The following is a 21799-nucleotide window of genomic DNA, read 5'->3' on the forward strand; positions in this document are numbered from 1 at the left end:
GTGGTGCCAACGGTTGCTTCTTGCAACGGCCACGCCATGGTGCCAACAGTTGCTTCTTGCAACGGCCACGCCGTGCTGCCAACTGTTGCTCCAACACCAGTGCCAATGGGTGATGAAAACTTCACTGTGGGCGCAGCGTAGTGATTATTATTATTATTATTATTATTATTATTATTATTATTATTATTATTATTATTATTAATATTATCAAAAAGAAGCGCTAAACCTACAAGCAGAGTAGTGAAATATAGACCAATTTAACTTTCAGAATTATTTAAGGTTCAGGGTAGAAGTGCACAGTAACATCCGAGACGCCTTCCAACATTCTCCCAGGGTTAAACCCGGGTCCTTCGGTAGTAAGACAAAAGCACTACCACCGAGTTACGAGTTAACTTTACTTATATTTGTCGGTAATCAAATTAATTTTCTTACCACAAGTCCTCTATTCCATCTTTTATTCTTCTTCTTGAATTATCTTAACCAGTTATATATATATATATATATATATATATATATATATATATATATATATATATATATATATATATATATATATATATATATATATATATTGTGCAGGGTGAACTTTCAGTGTATATACATCAAGAGGTGTGTGGCTTTCAGTACCTTTGACACACAAGAGTCACAAACGGTACCATTGACACGGAAGAGTCACAAACGGTACCATTGACACGGAAGAGTCACAGACGGTACCGTTGACGTGGAAGAGTCACAGACGGTACCGTTGACGTGGAAGAGTCACAAATGGAACCGTTCACGCGGAATAGTGAGTCAGAAACGGTACCGTTGAGAGGGAAGAGTCACAAACGGTACAGCTGAGAAGGAAGAGTAAGTCTCGCGGGTCACGAGTGAGTCTCGCGGGGTCTCGTGGGTCACGATTCACTGACAGAACTTGACACATTTTTATGAATAAATCCTAAAACTTATTTCGAGTTGTCATCACAATTGTAAACACAGTGGAAACAGCATCCAGAGTTGTTGTAATGGAAGTGTGTGTGTGTGTGTGTGTGTGTGTGTGTGTGTGTGTGTGTGTGTGTATACGCTGGCCCTTTCACAGCTGCTCTTAGAACTGTGTATTAGCCCTTCTTTATCTCGTTCATTGTAGTTTCTTACCAGCCTCAGACTGCAGGACTACCTGACAGACAGCCTTGTAACCCAGCTGCATTTCCAGCTTTCTTCTATGCCCCCTTGTCTTCTCGTAGCTCCTCCTTACTCTCTGTTTTTTGTCAGTCCTGTTGAGTCCTCTGTGTATCTTGTTCGTTCATTACCTTGTCCTCCTGGTTTTTTCCTCCAGTACTGTAAAGTTTAGTTCCATTAATCTTTCCTCACGGGTCATCTCCTTTGCAGGGATTTTTGTTGTTGCTGTTATTAAATTAAATGTTGCTGTAACATGGTGCTATCCTACTCAATATGACTATGATAGTGGGAACGGAAGCTAGCTATGTTTTCCCTGTCATATTCCACTACACGGGACTTCCTCAAGTTTCTGGTTGTTAGGTTAGGTAAGGTTCGTCAGGAAACAGGACAGGTGTTTCCTGACGAGGGTCTTAGATGATTCTAGATATGTTAGACTCAAGCAGTGTTGGTTCCATGTTGGTGTTACGTACCCTGTGATAACCTCTTTCGCTCTGGGTACAAAAGCATATGACCAACAACTAGTGGAAGATGTCATGAAATGTAATCAATTAGGACATGATTATTTGAAACGTTTCGGTTTCAGAACCTTGGGCGATTTAAGAGCAGTATTTGGAGTGACCAAGGTCCCAATACCGAAACTTGTACAGTAAACATGTCCTGATTGCGTTTTGTGCCCTCTTTTCACAGTGTTCTTTCTCCTTCGCCGATTTTCGTGACCTTGCACTTACTTTCCTTCATTTCTAATGGTCTAACAAATTCTACAATCTAAGACTTCTTGTATTAATGTAGGTAGAATTACCTAAGATCTCTTGTAGACGTTCTCTCTCTTCATCGCCATTTCTTCTACTCATTAGCTTTACATCTCCTGCAAGCAAAAAATCATACGATATCTCAAATCTGGTATAACGTAGCATATGAACAATACCGGTCCAAGAATGGATCCTTATTTGGCTTCACTCGTCCCGGACCAGCGTTCTCCGTCTCTTGTCCATAAGGATTTCAATGATCTAGCTAAGTGTCTTTCCGTTATTTCTGCCTGCTCTTCTCTTCAGCAAGTGTGCATCCCCCACAATCTCCAATCTGGGTAAATTACTGAATCCTAATTTATTACTAATTACTTGCTAAATATCCACACACTGTAATGGTATACTTAGGTATACCCAAATATACTCCAGGGTCAGAGGTCCATTCCTGTTTATTTTTCATTATACTATATTTTCTGTCACTTAACAACACTTCCACCTCAATGATAAGCTGAGAAACATAATACAAAATATATAAAAATACAGTAAAGGTCTTTAATCCAAGGATTTGCAGTCTACACAGCCCCTTTTTTTTCTGTTTGATCATTAACCTACCTCTGAATTCCATTAGGCTTTTCTAAATCTGTATTCATTGTCATTTAGGAGGCTAAGAGACTGATTACCTCAAACTCTCTCTTCACATCTTACACATTTTGTCCCTGACTTGAACTGTTACTGTTGCGTCACAACACAGGGATCACGTGATCTCATGGGCTACCTGACCCTTCATCTCGAAACCTTACTCGATCTTCACTTAGGCCTACCTGTTTCTCACACCTCGGTTTCAAGCCTTTATACACTATTTCTAGAATTTTGCGTGACAGAGATAATCAAGTTTCCAGTAACTAAATATTTCCTAATTAACATATCCTAGTGTTCGCTAACTGAATGTTTTTCAACCTCTGTATTTCTAAATGTACTCCATCAATAGTTGAGTGATACCAGCCTGTCCTCTTATCTGAATTACTGTATGATGCAACAGATGCTCTTATCGAGAAACAAACCACGGGTGGGGATTGAACCCATGGCGAGTGAGTCTTAAAGTTCCAGGTCTCTTGTAAGTTATCGCTGGAGGTTCGCTGTCTCTGGTCTCTCAGAGACCAGGAATACACATTGTTAGATTTCGTTCCTTTATTTGTACAAAGTTTTCCTAGAAGTTCCCTTGATATACGGTAGTTCTTGGGTCATCTAGTATAGGATAGTTCTGGGGTCATCTAGTACAGGATAGTTCTGGGGTCATCTAGTACAGGATAGTTCTGGGGTCATCTAGTATAGGGTAGTTCTGGGGTCTAGTACAGGGTAGTTCTGGGGTCATCTAGTATAGGGTAGTTCTGGGGTCATCTAGTACAGGGTAGTTCTGGGGTCATCTAGTATAGAGTAGTTCTGGGGTCATCTAGTATAGGGTAGTTCTGGGGTCACCAGGTACATGCAAATAAACCTAATTGTGGGAACAATGATAGGGCGTGGGGAAGGGTGGAGGCGAAAAAGGGAGAGGGGGGGGCTAGGAAAGGGTGGAAGAGAGAGGGATGAGAAGGGTGGGGGGAGAAGAGACTTAAACTGGCACAAGGGCTCCGGTTTAAGTGTCTTCTCCCCATACCTTCACATTGAAACCTTTTTTACGTTTCATATACCGTGTTCCACCTCCAACAACGTGTTCCTCCGACGCTACCACCTCCAGCAGTGTTCCCATGGCCAACAATTGTTCCACCATCGCCAATAACTGCTCCACCACCACCAATAACTGTTCCACCATCGCCAATAACTGTTCCAACATCGCCAATAACTGTTCCACCATCGCCAACAACAGTACCACCATCGCTAACAACAGTACCACCATCGCCAACAAGAGTACCACCATCGCCAACAACAGTACCACCATCGCCAACAACAGTACCACCATCGCCAGCTCTCTCACTCAACAACGTTATATTGTATCACAGACGAGAATAATAAGCTTAAATATTTCGGACTTAAATCAATTTTCATTTCCTCTCCAATATGGCGCCGGATATGGGAGTTATGATAAATTATATCGAAATTTTCCGATATTGGGAAATATCAGTGTGCATTAACACTGTTGGTACATATGGAAAATAAGCGAATAATTTAGAAACTGGGATAAAGGGACGTTACTGAGAAATGTTTTCAGTCTTTGGGTACTTAGATAAGATTTTATATTTTGCCGATGAAATGGCTGGTTTATTGTGCACCCTTTATCCATCCTGCGGACGGTAGTGGCTAGTTTATTGTGCACCTCTTATCCATCCTGTGGACGGTATTGGCCACTTTACCGTGCATCCGTTATCCATCCTGTGGACGGTACAAGAGAATATTGGTACACAAAAGGCGTTAAGAACTTCGCTCCAAAGTGGGTAACAGGAGTGCATCTAGATATATAAAATTATGTTTAGGTAAACGAACCAACGAAAGGATAGCTGTGGAGACAGTCTCAATACACGAATTCATTAGTTAACAATAGAACCCAATAGCTTATGTTGGTTTGTTCGTGTAAATAAAACTTTGTAATGTTTGTTTATCATAAAGGATGGTTGTATACTGGGGGATATAGCAAGACAGTGTCGCTTTTTTCTATTTACTAAATGTATATCTCATTCCATATATGATAGTTACATAGTGGGAAGAAGAGTTAGCTATATGTTCCTGTCATATTATATTATGCAGGTGTTTCCTGCGTCAGGAATGCCTGAGCTGGGAAACTTTAGTAGTGTCAGCCTGAGCTCGCAGACTTCAATAATGTCATCCTGAGGTGGGAGACTTAGGTAGGGTCAGCCTGAGCTGGACGGAATCGAATTGGTTAGACATTAAGTAGAGTAATCAATGGTAGGTTGCAAAGCGGAGTCTAGGAGTGGCAGGCGAGCCTTGCAAGCAACCTGTATCATCCCTGGATGCCTGGATCGACCCAAGCACCAAAACGTAAACACAGAGACGAGAAAAATCATCCAGTCACAACGATCTTCAGGCAACTGACCCCAGGAGCGACTGCTGACGACCCAGAAACGACCAATCAGGGGCCCTTCTCTCTACTTTCCTCTATTTCTTTCTGTCTATGTGTCAGTCTGTCTCTATCTGACTCTATGTCTCCGGCTCTGTCTGTCTGTTTCTCTCTCTCTCCTCCACTCGCCTCCCGTCAGACACAGGGTAAAGTGACCCCTGGAAGGGAGCACATAAGATCGATAATAGCTCCTACTTGATGGCCTAGTAAGGGGGGAGGCCTACTGAGAAACATCAAATATTTTATAGCCTGATCATTTTCATTAAAAATTGTGCTATACAGTCTGGCAGGAGCCCCTTCCCCTTCCCCTGGCGGGGAGGGAGGCGTCGCTCCCCGTTCGTCCTCGCCTGGATTTGTGTGATTATCCCTGGCTGCGGTGAATGGATGAGAGTACGCCATCCATCAGTACGTCATCCGTTCATCCAGTCGCCTATGCATATCCTTTCGTTATTCTAACTCATTCATGGAGCCTTGGATCCATCCGTCAACCCATCCACCCATTAGTCAAAGTACCCATTCATAAATTATCCATTACTCAATCCATCTAGCCATCCATTAATTCACAAACTATCCATTAATCCACCCATCCATCCATCGGTACAGTCATTCGTCAATCAAACCTTCCATCCATCCATACGTCCTTACATTCATGCATCCATCACTCCATCCGTCCATTCCATTATCAATCCTTCAGGTTTGATATATCTCATGTCTTGTAGTGTGTGAGGCGAGGCAGTGTTGGCAGTATACGCTACGAGACTAAGGCCAAGCCTTTGTTGGACACCTTTGTGTACAGGAGCAGCAGTAAGGTGCTGAGTGGACACCTTTGTATACAGGTATCAGAAGAAAGGTGCTAATGGTACATATTTGTGTCAGGTGCAGTAGTAAGGTGCTGAGGGACACCTTTGTGTACAGATGCACTAGTAAGGTGCTGAATTATCTCGAATTATGAAACGCAAAAGCAAGATATTTACTGTTGTTGATTAGAATAAGATGCCGCTGATTTAGTGTTGTGGGAGTGAGTTAGGAGTGGGAGTGTTTGGAAGGTGTGTGGGAGTGTGCAGGGATGTAGGATGAGTGATGAGCGTGTCGGAGGACTGTGGGAGTATGTTGGAAGAGTGTGTATGTGTATTGGAGGAGTGGTGGGGTGTTGGGGGTGCCATGGTGGAGTAACGGAGATGTGTGGGGGTGGAGGAGTGAGGGGGGGAGAGTGTTTAAAGATGAGGGAGATGAGAGAGAGAGTGTGGGGGAAGGAGTGATGGAAGGTGTGGAAGGTAGAAAATGTAAAGGATATGTGAGAAGGTAAAGTGTGTGAGGGGGGACACAGGTTGATAATGAGTGACGCTATAAAAAGAAAATGAGATAAAGGGAGGCTGTGAGGGGTTTGGGGGTTGGAGTTCAGGGAAGGTTGTGAAGGAAAGGGACAGGAGCTAGAGTTTAAGAGAGGGAGTGAAAGAAAGCGCGCGCGCGCGTGTGTGTGTGTGTTTGTGTGTTTGCTTACACTTACCTATTTGTACTTATCTATTTGTGGTTGCAAGGGTCGAGTCACAGCTCCTGGCCCCACCTCTTCGCTGGTCGCTACTAGGTCCACTGCTGTATAGCCCTTGTGGTTTAGCGCTTCTTTTTGGTTATAATAATAATAATACTAGGTCCACTGTCTCCCTGCTCCATGAGTTTGATCATACCTCTTCTTAAAGCTATGTATGGATCCTGCCTCCGCTACATCACTCTCCAGGTTGTTCCACTTCCTGACAACTCTATGACTGTGTATGTGTGTGTGTGTGTGTGTGAGAGAGAGAGAGAGAGAGAGAGAGAGAGAGAGACAGAGAGAGAGAGAGAGAGAGAGAGAGAGAGAGAGAGAGAGAGAGAGAAAGAAAGAGAGATTTCAGACATACGTGCAACACCTGGGTATCTTTGCTTGGAGAGTCTTCAGATAAAGACACCCAGGTGTCGCACATGTGTCTAATTCCTCATCTTGTCGGAATGGTATACCAAAATTGTCGTGTTTGTGAGTAAGTACGAGGGGAGGGGGAAATGTGGGAAGGGGAGTGTGAGTTAAGGGGTGTGTGAGGGGAGAGGGGAGTGTAAGGGGAAGAAGGAGGATGGAGAACCACGATACAATCAGATGGCGACCACCGCATGCGTTTCCTCGGCTTTAATTAAGCAGGCGGAGCAATAACTGAGCAGCCAGCGGTCGGAGGTGTCGTAAATCGTCCCGATAAGCGATATAAAAGTGAGACTTGTTTGTTTAATTACTCCATTTGATGGATGGGCTCCGCCCTTCTTCCCTCCCTCTCCCCCACCCCTTCAACCCCCCCATCCTACACCTCCAGCAAAACAACCCCCCAACCCCCTTCCCCCCACTTTCAATATCTCCACTCCTTCCAGTTCCAAGGTGTTGTTCAAAGTGGTATCTCGCATTTGTTGTGTTGGCAGATCCGGCCAGAACAACACTTAGAACAACTCGTGCAAGTTTACAAGTGTCAGCAACACCAGCCAGAGCAACACAAGATAACTTTACAAGTGTCAGCAACACCAGCCAGAGCAACACAAGATAACTTTACAAGTGTCAGCAACACCAGCCAGAGCAACACAAGATAACTTTACAAGTGTCAGCAACACCAGCCAGAGCAACACAAGAGAACTTCACAAGTGCCAGCAACACCAGCCAGAGCAACACAAGATAACTTCACAAGTGCCAGCAACACCATCAGAGCAACACAAGAGAACTTTACAAGTGTCAGCAACACCAGCCAGAGCAACACAAGAGAACTTCACAAGTGTCAGCAACACCATCAGAGCAACACAAGAGAACTTTACAAGTGTCAGCAACACCAGCCAGAGCAACACAAGATAACTTCACAAGTGTCAGCAACACCATCAGAGCAACACAAGAGAACTTCACAAGTGCCAGCAACACCAGCCAGAGCAACACAAGATAACTTCACAAGTGCCAGCAACACCATCAGAGCAACACAAGAGAACTTTACAAGTGTCAGCAACACCAACCAGAGCAACACAAGAGAACTTCACAAGTGCCAGCAACACCAACCAGAGCAACACAAGAGAACTTTACAAGTGCCAGCAACACCAACCAGAGCAACGCAAGAGAACTTTACAAGTGTCAGCAACACCAGCCAGAGCAACACAAGAGAACTTTACAAGTGTCAGCAACACCAGCCAGAGCAACACAAGAGAACTTCACAAGTGCCAGCAACACCAGCCAGAGAAACACAAGATAACTTTACAAGTGTCAGCAACACCAGCCAGAGAAACACAAGAGAACTTCACAAGTGTCAGCAACACGAGCCAGAGAAACACAAGAGAACTTCACAAGTGTCAGCAACACCAGCCAGAGAAACACAAGAGAACTTCACAAGTGTCAGCAACACCAGCCAGAGAAACACAAGAGAACTTCACAAGTCCCAGCAACACCAGCCAGAGCAATACAAGAGAACTTCACAAGTGCCAACAACACCAGCCAGAGAAACACAAGAGAAATTCACAAGTGCCAGCAACACCAGCCAGAGAAACACAAGAGAACTTCACAAGTGTCAGCAACACCAGCCAGAGAAACACAAGAGAACTTCACAAGTGTCAGCAACACCAGCCAGAGAAACACAAGAGAACTTCACAAGTGTCAGCAACACCAGCCAGAGAAACACAAGAGAACTTCACAAGTGTCAGCAACACCTGGAGGTTACCTGGAGGTTATTCCGGGGATCAACGCCCCCGCGGCCCGGTCCACGACCAGGCCTCCCGATGGATCAGGGCCTGATCAACTAGGCTGTTACTGCTGGCCGCACGCAGTCCGACGTACGAGCCACAGCCCGGCTGATCCGGCACCGACTTTAGGTATCTGTCCAGCTCTCTCTTGAAGGCAGCCAGGGGTTTATTGGCAATTCCCCTAATGCTTGATGGGAGGCTGTTGAACAGTTTTGGGCCCCGGACACTTATGGTGTTTTCTCTTAGTGTACCAATGGCGCCCCTACTTTTTATTGGCGGCATTTTGCATCGCCTGCCCAGTCTTTTACTTTCGTAGGGAGTGATTTCTGTGTGCAGATTTGGGACCAGAGAAACACAAGAGAAATTCATAAGTGTCAGCAACACCAGCCAGAGCATTACAAGAGAACTTCACAAGTGCCAGCAACATCAGCCACAGCAACACATTGAGAACTTCACAAGTGCCAGCAACATCAGCCACAGCAACACATAGAGAACTTCAAAAGTGCCAGCAACATCAGCCAGAGCACCACAGAGGACTCACAAGTGCCAGCAACACCAGCAACACAAGCCACAGCAAAGTACTTAAGGGCTTCGGAGATGCCAGCAACACTAGCTGCAGCAAAATATGTGTACTCCACAACATTTGCACCGAACACACACACAACACTAGCCATCAGTCACAGCAACACCTTCCAAAAACTGCTAAAGCCGTGACGTTATAAATCTTTAACGCGATAATACACTAAGCAAAATCCTGAATAAATCGCGTTTTTCTCGGTCTACAAAGTTTGAACATAAATGATGCGAACATCAAGACGCGATTGAACGACTGAACGCAAATGATGTGAACGTAAAAACGCTATTGAACGACTAAATGTGAACGACGTGAACATTATAACACGACTGAGAGATTGAATTTTAATAATGTGAACATAAAGGAACTAGTAACGAATACAAATTATTATTATTATTATTATTATTATTATTATTATTATTATTATTATTATTATTATTATTATATCAATGAGAAGATCTGAATTCGTATGGGTCATACAGAACCTGGGAAAATGGGAAACAGGCAGGTTTGATCCAAGGAAGAGAAGGGACACCCGTGAGCGACTTACTAATCTCAGATGTAATTTACCAGTGATCAGTTTCGAAAGTTTTCGTAATCTTGCAACCCGGCCCGGAGCCAGACCTCCTTGTTGACTTCCTGGTCAACCAAGCTGTTGCTGTCGACTAACACCCAGGTACCTATTTGGTGCTAGATGAACATGACAACAGGTGTAAGGAAAAAACGTCGAAATGTTTCTACCCCGCCGGGAATCGAACCCGGGACCCCCCGTGTGTGAAGCGAGAGTTTTAGCAATGCAGCACCAGCACCGTGCAGCGTACTGAGCTATGCAGCTTCAGCAACTAGGGGGATTACTGAATTACATAGCACCAGCAAGTACATGTCGTCGCAGCGCGGAGCTTACGACCCCCAACTTAAACAAATTACATTACGCCAATAATTACGTCGCATTAAAAATCAGGTCATAAAAGTGACATATCATTACTACCTTGGTGGTGGTAGTGGTTGTGATAGTGGTGATGGTGGTAGTGGTTGTGATAGTGGTGATGGTGGTTGCGGGGTTGGTTGTTATGGTAGTACTAGTGGTGATGTTGTGGTGTTAATATTAGTGGTGATGTTGTGGTGTTAATATTAGTGGTGATAGTTGTGGTGTTAATATTAGTAGTGGGGATGGTTGTGGTGATAGCACTAGTGGTGGTGGTGGGGCTGGTTGTGGTGGTTATACTAGTAGTAGTAGTGGTAGTGGTGGTGGCAATGGGGGATGGTGGTGGTGGAAGTACTTGCGGTGGTGGTTGTGGTGGAAGTATTAGTGGTTGAGGTACTAGTAGTGGTGGTGGTTGTAGTACTAGTGGTGGTGGTGGGGATGGTGGGAGTACCAGTAGTGAAGATAAAAAATATGCTTTTAAGTTTAAAAAAAAAAAACTAAACTCTTTAGAAACACTACCTCAATACTCATTTAATTCTCAGTACATTTCGTGTGCACACATCACGCCTTATGTCGTGAACCTTCTGCTGACTTCCTCAACCACGATACGTCGTGAATGTGCAACATTCACTCTGCAATGTTAATTTTCACATACCTCGCTGTGGGAATGTTACTTTTCAACCATTGTTTACGAGTGAATAACATTTACACGCCGCTCATTACATGGTGCAACAATGACCCCAAGAAGGAACCACACTCACCATCATTCGTTCAACGGATGTCCTGCCAGATATGCGCTAAGACTGCAATTCCAACAGTCCTCTGAACCGCAGCATCCGCACTCAGACAAAATATTTCCGACCTCCAGTACTCAATTCCGTCTACCCGAAATGTTCAGAATGAAGAGAGAAAATGATGACGAAGAAGATGAAGTGCATCTTCGCAGGAGGGGAGGGAAGCCCCCGACCTCTTCGCCAGCTTCCCTAACACTTCCTCAAAGAAGAACCGTCGTTGGCACATTAGAAATAGAAGCAGATTAATGGGAGAGTTCGGCGACTGGACAGGTATACATGGCGTCTCCCTCGATCTGTGACAGCAGCCTGGCCAGCCTGACACAAGGGGTGGGAGGCGTTCTCTGACGCAGATAAGGCATGACGTACGCAAGTGACGCTCGATGCAAACAGAAAGCATCGCAGATACCAGCCTCACTTGACAGACCTCAGTCGTATTTTGCCAGCTTCCTGTCATTAAGATGGTTGTCACTTGGCTCAGGGTCTCAGGGTTTCAACTAGTCGCTCTATCTTTCCTGTGTTCTCCAATGTTTGGCTTTTGTTGTTTGCCTGATTGTGTTTTTTTCTTGTCGACTCTACTGTAAGTTTGTTTGTTTGTGTGTGTGTGTGTGTGTGTGTGTGTGTGTGTGTGTTAGTTCCCGTTTGCCAAAGGCTCCTATCGACAGACACTTGGCCTATATTGTGTGAGTGCCTTTTCGCATGTTTGTGTATATTTGGGTGTGTGTACGTGAAGGTGCATATGTGTGTGTGTGTGTGTGTCAGCATAGCTACTGAATATGTTTGTGTAGCATATCTGAGTATCGTAGTTAGTGCCATCTATATATTTTATATACAAGATCTCTTCCTAGGCCTAGGGGCTAGCATGTGACGTCACATGGTGCCACATGTGAGCAGCATTCACCCTGTCTCCCCCTCAGTTCCCGCGTAGACCTACAGGCAAGAACAGGTAGGCTGGGCCTTCCCCTCACGACTCTGCAAATACAAGTGTTACCAGCCATACCCAAGTGTATTGTGTTACCAGCCATACCCAGGTGTATTTCTACACCACCTTTATCTCCTAGAACCCCCACATTACATGTGTGTGTGTGTGTGTGTGTGTGTGTGTGTGTGTGTGTGTGTGTGTGTGTGTGTGTGTGTGTGTGTGTGTGTGTGTGTGTGTGTGTTATCTGCTAAGCTAGCGTTCGTCAAAGGCACTTCTTCCTGTGGTGACCAGAGAGTGTGTAGAGCATCACTCTTCATTTTTCTCCAGTAATGTCAAAGCATTATAACAAATTTTTCGCTTAGAATATCAATACACAAGAACATAGCACTGTAGCAGCCTTCTGGTCACGATAGGCAGGTCCGCAAGTTCTTTTCACACCAAGTCGGACCGAAACGTCGTCATAAGTTTTAGCCTCCTAAGTGTGAGTCATTTGTTTATCATAACCAGTCCCATTCATGTACATAGTAACAGACTCTAAAAGATTCCCAAAATAATTGTTTTAGTGACGCTTCTTGCTTTTTTTTTTTTTTAATTTTGCGCAAGAACACTGAAACGAAGAAATGTTTAGACACGTGAAACATCTGGGTATTTTTATTGATAGACGTTTGCCATCCAGTGTTGCACTTGTGTCTAATTCTCTATCTTGTCGATATTGTATACCACTCATCTACAACAGACCTAATAACCCATGCTGGGTAGGTCCAACTCACACTCGCCCACACTAACTCATGCACCCGTAAAAGCTATATTTTTAGGCTCCCCCACAATTTTTTCCCCAATAGCCACACCTGCGAGTTTATTTCACTCGACTACAACTCTATTATTCATTTATTTAAAATGATATTGCCTACCAAGTGATTTCTAAATCCCTTAAATAGGTAAACAGATTGAGTGCTTTGCTGGGTGTACCAGCCCATGTTAAGTCCAGTCGTTGCACCAGTGTAATTGTCCAACCTACAGTGTCTGTAAAGGATTAAAAAGCGATTGATTCCCTGACATTATGGCATTTTAGGTTAGGTCAGGTAAGGTTTGTCAGGAAAAAAGACAAATGTTTCCTGACGCGGGTGTTAGTCATATGATGACCCGCAGCTGGAACTTGTGGTCATCTGACGGAGGCCTTCCACTGGCTTACCAGTCCACCTCTTTAAAAATTATTGTTTTTGATTATAACTTGTTCTATCTATATACATCTCTACTGCCAGACTGGTGCTTCTTTATATATTCTTTTCGCCTTACGTATGTTTATTTATATCTCTAATTTGAAAGTCAAGTCACAGCTCTTGTGGCTTGGTCCAGGACCAAGAGAGAGGGAGAATGTGTGGGGGGGGAAGAGGTCTGGCGAATTGTTCCAGCTAAGGTATTTTGATCTTTTTATTCTCCTTTTACATCTTTCAAGAGAATGTAGGTTAAGTGTTCTTCATCTACCTTAGTAAATAGTCCTTATATCATCCTTGCTTTAAGCTGAACCAGTCGTAGAGTTTGGAGCACTGTTTTATCTAGCTTAATTAACTCCGCAGGTATACGAAGTTTTCCCTCTAATTAGCCTGCAGTAAGTACCGCAACGTCAGTGGTGGAGCAGCACCGCTAGCGACCTCGACAGGGAACCTGAAAAATTCCCACTGTGAGCTTTAATCCACTGAAGACAAAAAAGAATATGAATGAATTTCTGTAAATTATCCCTCAAGGGAACACTGCTGCGTTAAGTCGCGGAGCCTGGCAGCAATTTAACCGTGACTCAGGTGACAAGCACTGCCAGTGTCTGACCACCTGCTGCTGCTGCCGCTGCTGCTACTACCGCTGCTGCTGCTGACAACACAAACCAACCAACCGCAACTCACCGCCGCAGGAACATTCTCGTGCGGTAAAACCTGAATGGATTACAACCCAGCGCATAAAGTTAAACCCTGGGCTGCGGCGCTTTATCAGATTACGCAATTTGAGGCAAAAATCATTTATGGTGCGGTCGAGGCAAAACTGTGCGTGGAGATGGCGAAAAACACATTTCCTCGTTCAAGCCATTTTTGGAAAGGATTCCCATAAATCTTTATCTTGGATTTTGGTGTCTGGGTTTAAAGGCTGTGAGAAGAGAATGTTGATGGGTAGCCACACACACACACACACACACACACACACACACACACACACACACACACACACACACACACACAGAGGCTCCAGCAACACATGCAACAGAGAGTTGCTTCCAGCTAGTACGTCATTACGATGATAAAATCCACTGGCGACGTAAACAAGACGCCAGTAGCGTCAGGATGACGCTACTGGCGTCTTGTTCTTTACGTCGCTGCTGTGATAATCTCTGAACTTCCGATGGTCCACCTTCTTTCTTCTTCCTCATTATTTCCTTCAATTTGTTGCTCGTGTTTCTGTTGCTCTCTTTCTTCTCCATTATTTGTTTGTCTTTATTTTGTCTTCAATGTTGTTTTTCTTTTATCCCTTCTTCGTCTTTTCTTCATTTCTTGTCTTCTCCTTCTTATTATTATTATTATTATATTTAGAAGAAAGCACTAAACCCGAATGGATCAGCGTTTCAGAACTCGCCCCGGAAAACTTTTCCAACAATAATAATAATAATAAAATAATAATAATAATAATAATAATAATAATAATAATTATAATAATAATAATAATAATGATTTCACACTGTCGCGAGAATATGGGCTGGTAAGACTACTGTTAGCAAAGAATTTCGCCCAGCGTCGTTTCGACTAGTCACGTGACCTCTCCAGCTGTCACGTGACGTTGGTCAAAGACACTGGCGTTCATAACCAAAAAAAAAAAAAAATAGCTTAGAAGCGTTAAGACAACGTTTCGCACTACGTAGAGCACAACTTAAAACACTGAGCAAAATGTTGCCCCAATGGAAGTTTGCCCTCCGATAACTTAGTAAAGTTCCACGCAAAGCGAAACGTTGTCAATAATATTCATACTGCCACAAGAACACGTTTTACCACAGAATGAGCGGGTTTTAGTACCTCCGGAACACGTTTCTTTTTTTTTCGGACGATACAAAATAAAAAAAAAAAATTCCCATGAACATGACCGTAAATTAATTTATTAACGCGATGCGCTAAACCCGTGTGGGTCACGTGACTAACCAGGTAGTCAAAGAGGAGGGTCAACACGACCGTATATTTCCAGGTGAATGATGGTACTGAATGTTACTCGTGGAATCCGAAGAATGTGCGGCGGTAGCGTGGAATCCAAAAAAAAAAAAAAATATATATATATATGTGGCGGTAGCGCGAAACGTTTCCTCAATAAAGATACCCAAGAGTTGCACATGTGTCTAATTTATCAACATGTCGGTTCTCTGAACCATTCATCTACAGTTACGTTGTTCTTGGTGCGTCTGTCGTTAAATTTTATTCACAGAGGAGAGTGTGATTTCGTTAAGCGTGTTCTCGTTTCGTGTGGTTTCGGTGAGCGTGTTCTCGTTTCGTGTGGTTTCGGTGAGAGTGTTTCCTTTCGTGTGGTTTCGTTGAGCGTGTTTTCGTGTCGTGTGATTTTGCTCAGCGTGTTCTCGTTTCGTGTGGTTTCGTTGAGCGTGTTCTCGTTTCGTGTGGTTTCGTTGAGCGTGTTCTCGTTTCGTGTGGTTTCGGTGAGCGTGTTTTCGTGTCTTGTGATTTTGTTCAGCGTGTTCTCGCTTCGTGTGGTTTCGTTGAGCGTGTTCTCGTTAGATTGCTATGCATTTCACAGTAAACGTGTTAAACCAGGAATAACTTGAAATCCCTAGGAAATATGAATACTTAAACCAAATTAAATCTGTCCTAAACCTAAATAAGACCTGATAAGTTACGAAATATGTAATTTCACATTCTTACTTCTCACCTTTTTATCTTTCTTTCTAGTAAGAATGTGTCGAACACGAGATTCATTTCCAGGAATTTCTTGTCACCGCCGATTATTTACTATGCATCTCGTCTAACCCCTGGTTAAACACATTTAATGTTACAGATCTCACAAGCACACAGTAAAAAAACGCATAAATTTCTCTAGTTCATATTAGACAGTAATGTTACTAAAAATGAGAACTCACGGGGCAGGAGAATGTGTACATTATCTCTATTAGTAGTCCAATATACCCGACAATAATATACGTGTCCTTATCACTGTCAGTAGTCCAGTGTACCCAACAATAATATGCGTGTTCCTATCACTGTTAGTAGTCCAATATACCCGACAATAATATACGTGTCCCTATCACTGTCAGTAGTCCAATATACCCAACAAGAACATTCGTGTCTCTGTTACTGTCAGTAGTCCAATATACCCAACAAGATCGTTTATCCCTAAGGAAAAAACAAAAATGGCTATGATGGCGCGACCATCATAGTCATAATTCTGAGTGGCTGGTTTGTGCATCATGTTGCTCATCTGTTACCAGTTTCGGTTATCATTCCCCTGGTCTCAGACCAGGACTTCTTTTATTAGGTCAACTAAGCTGTTGGTGCTCACTGCAGGAATTCTAATGTAAGCATCAAATTTAGGGTGATTAATTATTTTTTTAGAATAGCGGAGACATACTGGTTATGCTGTTGTAGGAAGTGACCTCAGCTCCCTCGGCTCTGCCCCCTCGGGTCTGCTCCCTCGGCCTCGGCTCGGCCTTAGCTCACGTGCCAGGATCATCATCACCGTTTAAAACAATGTGAATCTAATTTTCCCTTTTCAGTACCACCTCCCTGAGCCCCTCCCTGAACACCACCCTGACTCCATCCTTGAGGATCACCCTTACCCCATTCCTGACTACCTCTCTCCCTGACCACCACCCTGATTCCATCTCTACCTCCCTGACCCCTCTGCCCGATGACCACCCTGACCCCATCCCTGATTACTATCCCTGACTACCTCCCTGACCAACTCCCTAACCCCTCGCTGACCACCACCCTGATACCATCCCCAACTACCTCACCAACCAATTTCCCGACTACCTCCTGACTAACTTCCAGCTCCTACCCTTCTTCTGTCCCCCTCAAACGTTCCCCCTCCCTCTCAATTTCCCTCAGTTCCTTCTTCCATTCCTCGTTTTCTCTCCCTACCTTCTCTACCTCACCTGCCTCTCCCCACACGTACACTTCCCACAGTCATCCTATTTCCCTCGTCTCTATTCTTTTCTCCTTCACGTCTCAAATATTATTTATTCTGTATTCAACTGGGCACTTTTGGCTATGATGATAAACCAGAAACGACGTTTCAAACGTTATTTATTTTATAGTTAACTGGGCACCTCTGGCTATATTGAGAAACCAGAAGCTACTATTAAAATCATGCAAGAATGTCACTAGTTAGTATATACATTGGTTGTTTAGCTGATTAATGAGATTTAAAGCTCTGTCGACTACACGATGGTCATTATTGCTGCAAGTCTCTTGTCCTCCACCAGTCAAGGATGGTTTAGTGCTTAAAATAGGGATTAAAGTAAACTAAGTGCGTATATACTGAGACTCATACCCCTCTCTGAATATACACAGCTGCTCTCAGTGCATACAAGAGAGGTATACTCTTCAGAATATATACAAGGTGTGCAGATTGCTGTACTTCATTAGTGAAATTTTATACTTTTTAAAGGTGTATTAAATAATTTTTGTAAAATTAACAATATAATGTATATTATACACACGTGTATTTATCAGTTACATTTTGTATTTGCATAATTAAAACATTTTCGCATTATGTATGCTAAACCACTGTTATGAAACAGAAAAAATATTCTCTAAATACCCTTGATTAGTCTAGGTTATCTAGGAATAATGTTGAAAACATTGTTGTTCTTGCATTAGATTTTGTTTAATTTAGATTGTTGGTAATGAAGGATTTTCAGACAGCATTTATTTTGGGGAAGTTTTTTAATAGGATGCCAAAAATTACTCAATGAAAAATGCCATTTAATAAATATTTTAAAAAATTTTTCAGAAATCTTTCATACCAACTATTTTGTATACATACATACAAATATATATATATATATATATATATATATATATATATATATATATATATATATATATATATATATATATATATATATATAGAGTGTGGAGGAAGTGAATGTATTCAGATATTTGGGAGTGGACGTGTCAGCGGATGGGTCTATGAAAGATGAGGTGAATCATGGAATTGATGAGGGGAGATGGGTGAGTGGTGCACTTGGGAGTCTGTGGAGACGGGGAACTTTGTCCTTGGAGGCAGAGAGGGGAATGTGTGAGAGTATAGTTTTGCCAACGCTCTTGTATGGGTGTGAAGCATGTGTGATGGGTGTTGCCGCGGGGGAGGGGGGCTGGAGGCAGTGGAGATGTCGTGTCTGGGAGCAGTGTGTGGTGTGAATGTAGTGCAGAGAATTCGTAGTTTGGAAGTTAGAAGGAGGTGCGGGATTACCAAAACTGTTGTCCATAGGGCTGAGGAAGGGTTGTTGAGGTGGTTCGGACATGTGGAGAGAATGGAGCGAAACAGAATAACTTCAAGAGTGTATCAGTCTGTAGTGGAAGGAAGGCGGGGTAGGGGTCGGCCTAGGAAAGGTTGGAGGGAGGGGGTAAAGGAGGTTTTGTGTGCGAGGGGCTTGGACTTCCAGCAGGCATGCGTGAGCGTGTTTGATAGGAGTGAATGGAGACAAATGGTTTTTAATACTTGACGTGCTGTTGGAGCGTGAGCAAAGTAACATTTATGAAGGGGTTCAGGGAAACCGGCAGGCCGGACTTGAGTCCTGGAGATGGGAAGTACAGTGCCTGCACTCTGAAGGAGGGGTGTTAATGTTGCAGTTTAAAAACTGTAGTGTAAAGCACCCTTCTGGCAAGACATTGATGGAGTGAATGATGGTGAAAGTTTTTCTTTTTCGGGCCACCCTGCCTTGGTGGGAATCGGCCAGTGTGATAAAAAAAATACATATACATATGTACATATATATATTATATATATATATATATATATATATATATATATATATATATATATATATATATATATAATATATATATATATGCGCAATAAGATCACAGTAAACAGGTGATATCAGAATATGCAAAACAACCACTGTGAAAGAATAGTGAAATTCCAAGCGCTTTCGTGACCTCTCACATTATCAAGGAACTATATAGTTCCTTGATAATGTGAGAGGTCACGAAAGTGCTTGGAAATTCACTATTCTTTCACAGTGGTTGTTTTGCATATAATATATATATATATATATATATATATATATATATATATATATATATATATATATATATATATATATATATATATATATGATCTTTTTATTCTTCTTTCTGATTGAAGGGTACGGATATCCCTTCTTGTGATAGTTGCATAGTCTATCAAGCTTGACAGCTTAATTACCAACATGCTAACTCTCTTATATACACTAAAATACTAACTTTTATTAACATTTCCTAGTAGTCTCCTTTTAATAGATCCACAGCCACAGCACTTGAAGCAGATCCTCTCTTTCACTTAGTGTTAAGCAGACTTTTATCTCTTTTCCAGAGGGTCCTCCTGTGTATTTCAACAAATCGATGCTCTTCAACTGCACAGCCTAAAACCATTAACACAAACCTCAAGTACACACCAAGTAACAAAAGGTGGATTAGTAGTGTGGCTGTGTAAGTCTGCCATTCTTGCTGTCTACTGCTGCCTCCCTCCTCCCCTCCTCGCAGGCTGGTTGTGGGGGCTGCAGCGACGCTGGCCCAGACCAACCATGAACGACCCTCTCCTGCGACTCCGCCTGGCTGTCGACCTCACCCAGATGGACGCATAGCACTCTCTTACTTCCGACAAGGACCCGGAGCTGCGAGGAGTTAAGAGTGTGCTAGGTGCTATGGACAGTCTTCAGGTTGAGTTCCACACGAATCTGAATCTTATGAGGATGGTTGAATAACACCTTCCTGTTGCACGAGAAGGCAGACGACGTAAGGGTTACAAAAACTTCTAGGAGTACTAGTAGTTTAGGGCGATATTCTGTTAGTATATTGCTTGTTTTCCAACCCTCTTGAAGAGTAAAGGTTAACTATGTGTTGGCCCGAATGCAAGTCGTGAGAGTTTGGCTCACGACTTCCGACGGTCTAGCTGAACCTGCCAGGATTTGAAATCTTTGCTGCCAATTACGTATTTTTGTCGTGTCGGAGTTCTGATACTTCCTTCACGTGAGGACAAGATTAAATATTAACACAATATCCAAGAAACTGGTACAATGGACGCCTAAAGTTGTAGAAAACAATACTATATTTTAAGAGAAGACAACTTTTTTCCGAGCAGTTGACTAGCAAAACAGTGTTTCAGGGTGAGAGCTGAAGTGAAGCACTGAGCAGTGACTAGTCCTCATCTGACACCTGTCTTAAGTCCAAATAAGGGATTTTAGCAAGTATATTTTGAGTTAATATCTAAATTTTCATCTTTGTACTTAAAAAAAAAAAGACTTAAGTTTTGTAAATTTCACAGGACAAAAAAAAAAATGGTACTTTCTCCATAATTAAGGGTAGACTAATTGATTGACTACATAATTGATTGATCTTTATTATAGGGCTTAATGGACAAGATCTCGTCACAGAAGTGAAGTATTAATTTCTTCGTAAAATGGCGAACATTATAAGAATTCCTGGACAAGTTTCCAACACAAAACGGGAGCATTAATATGATTTTGATAAGTTAGGTGAATCTAACGAAGGCATTTCAGTCATTCTAAGGCATATTTGATCCCATTTCACGTTTATGATTAAGGATTAAGAATCGTGTGCATGAGAAGGGCTGGTACACGGACCACCATGTGTGTGTATAGGAGTGAGTGAGTGTGTTGGTTGCCTGTTTATGTACTGTACCACCGAGCCTATGTGAGTATTATTCAAACCTTCCCCCCCCACCTCAAAAAAACCTAAATACCCCACCCTCAAAAAACCTCGACCTCCTTTCTTCATTATTTAACATGTATTCATGTGGTTTTTACTTTTTTTTAAGGGTAATACTGCAATTGCTTTTGAAAGTAAATTATTGATATAAAAAAGCTCTATGGGAAATAATACAAAAATTTTTTCTTAGATAGTTGGTTTGCGTAGTCAGAGAAATTTACAGAAATGAGCAGTACAGTTGTTGCTTCTGTTGTATTTTGTATTATCTCAAATATATCACAATTGTACTCTGAATCTGTTTATGCAAGTACAATAACATTATATATATATATATATATATATATATATATATATATATATATATATATATATATATATATATATATATTATATATATATATATATATATATATATATATATATATATATATATATATATATATATATATATATATATATATATATATATCACAACGAGAAACGTTTATTTGCATTTTTCTTACACAGTTCAAGCAGTTTGAGAGCTAGAAAAACACAACATTTTTTAGCGTTTATTTCACTGGATTTCTGATATATATATATATATATATATATATATATATATATATATATATATATATATATATATATATATATATATATATATATATATATATATATTAACAGGAAAGATTTCATTTTTTAAACTCAGTTTGTTCAGATTCAACGCTTCATTGATCTGTAAAAAATTACATCGATTTACAAAATATCAAGGAAGAGGTATTTTCACAAATAAAAAAATGAAGTAAGTTCAGAGTTAAAAACAACATAAAAAGAACATAGCGCGGAGAGTGTGCTTCCTCAGGCGGGGACACTGCCACCACCCGCGTTCAGGGGAAAAAAATCACAGAAATAAAGTCACAGAAATAGGTCACAACCGAACGTAGCCTAAATAAAATGTGATTTTTTTCCCCTAGCTACAATTTTGAATTATTC

At 42.0% G+C, this 21799-nt stretch overlaps 1 protein-coding gene across 5 annotated transcripts in view; it reads left to right on the forward strand.

Moving 5' to 3' along the window:
- The window catches only part of LOC128690018 (dachshund homolog 2), a 305827-nt gene that overhangs the window by 278734 nt on the left and 5294 nt on the right, over positions 1-21799 (forward strand). For 3 of the 5 annotated variants that reach the window (XM_053778527.2, XM_053778528.2, XM_053778529.2), the window contains one exon: positions 19640-20455. In XM_053778527.2, coding sequence (XP_053634502.1) covers positions 19640-19740 — 101 coding nt within the window. In that variant the 3' untranslated portion in view covers positions 19741-20455. Of the gene's footprint in view, positions 1-19469; positions 20456-21799 lie in introns of those variants that run through there. The other 2 variants (XR_008407248.2, XM_070088585.1) reach the window with 2 other exon arrangements.

The sequence above is a fragment of the Cherax quadricarinatus genome, chromosome 25 (genome assembly GCF_038502225.1).
Source record: "Cherax quadricarinatus isolate ZL_2023a chromosome 25, ASM3850222v1, whole genome shotgun sequence".
In the NCBI taxonomy this organism is placed as follows: domain Eukaryota; kingdom Metazoa; phylum Arthropoda; class Malacostraca; order Decapoda; family Parastacidae; genus Cherax; species Cherax quadricarinatus.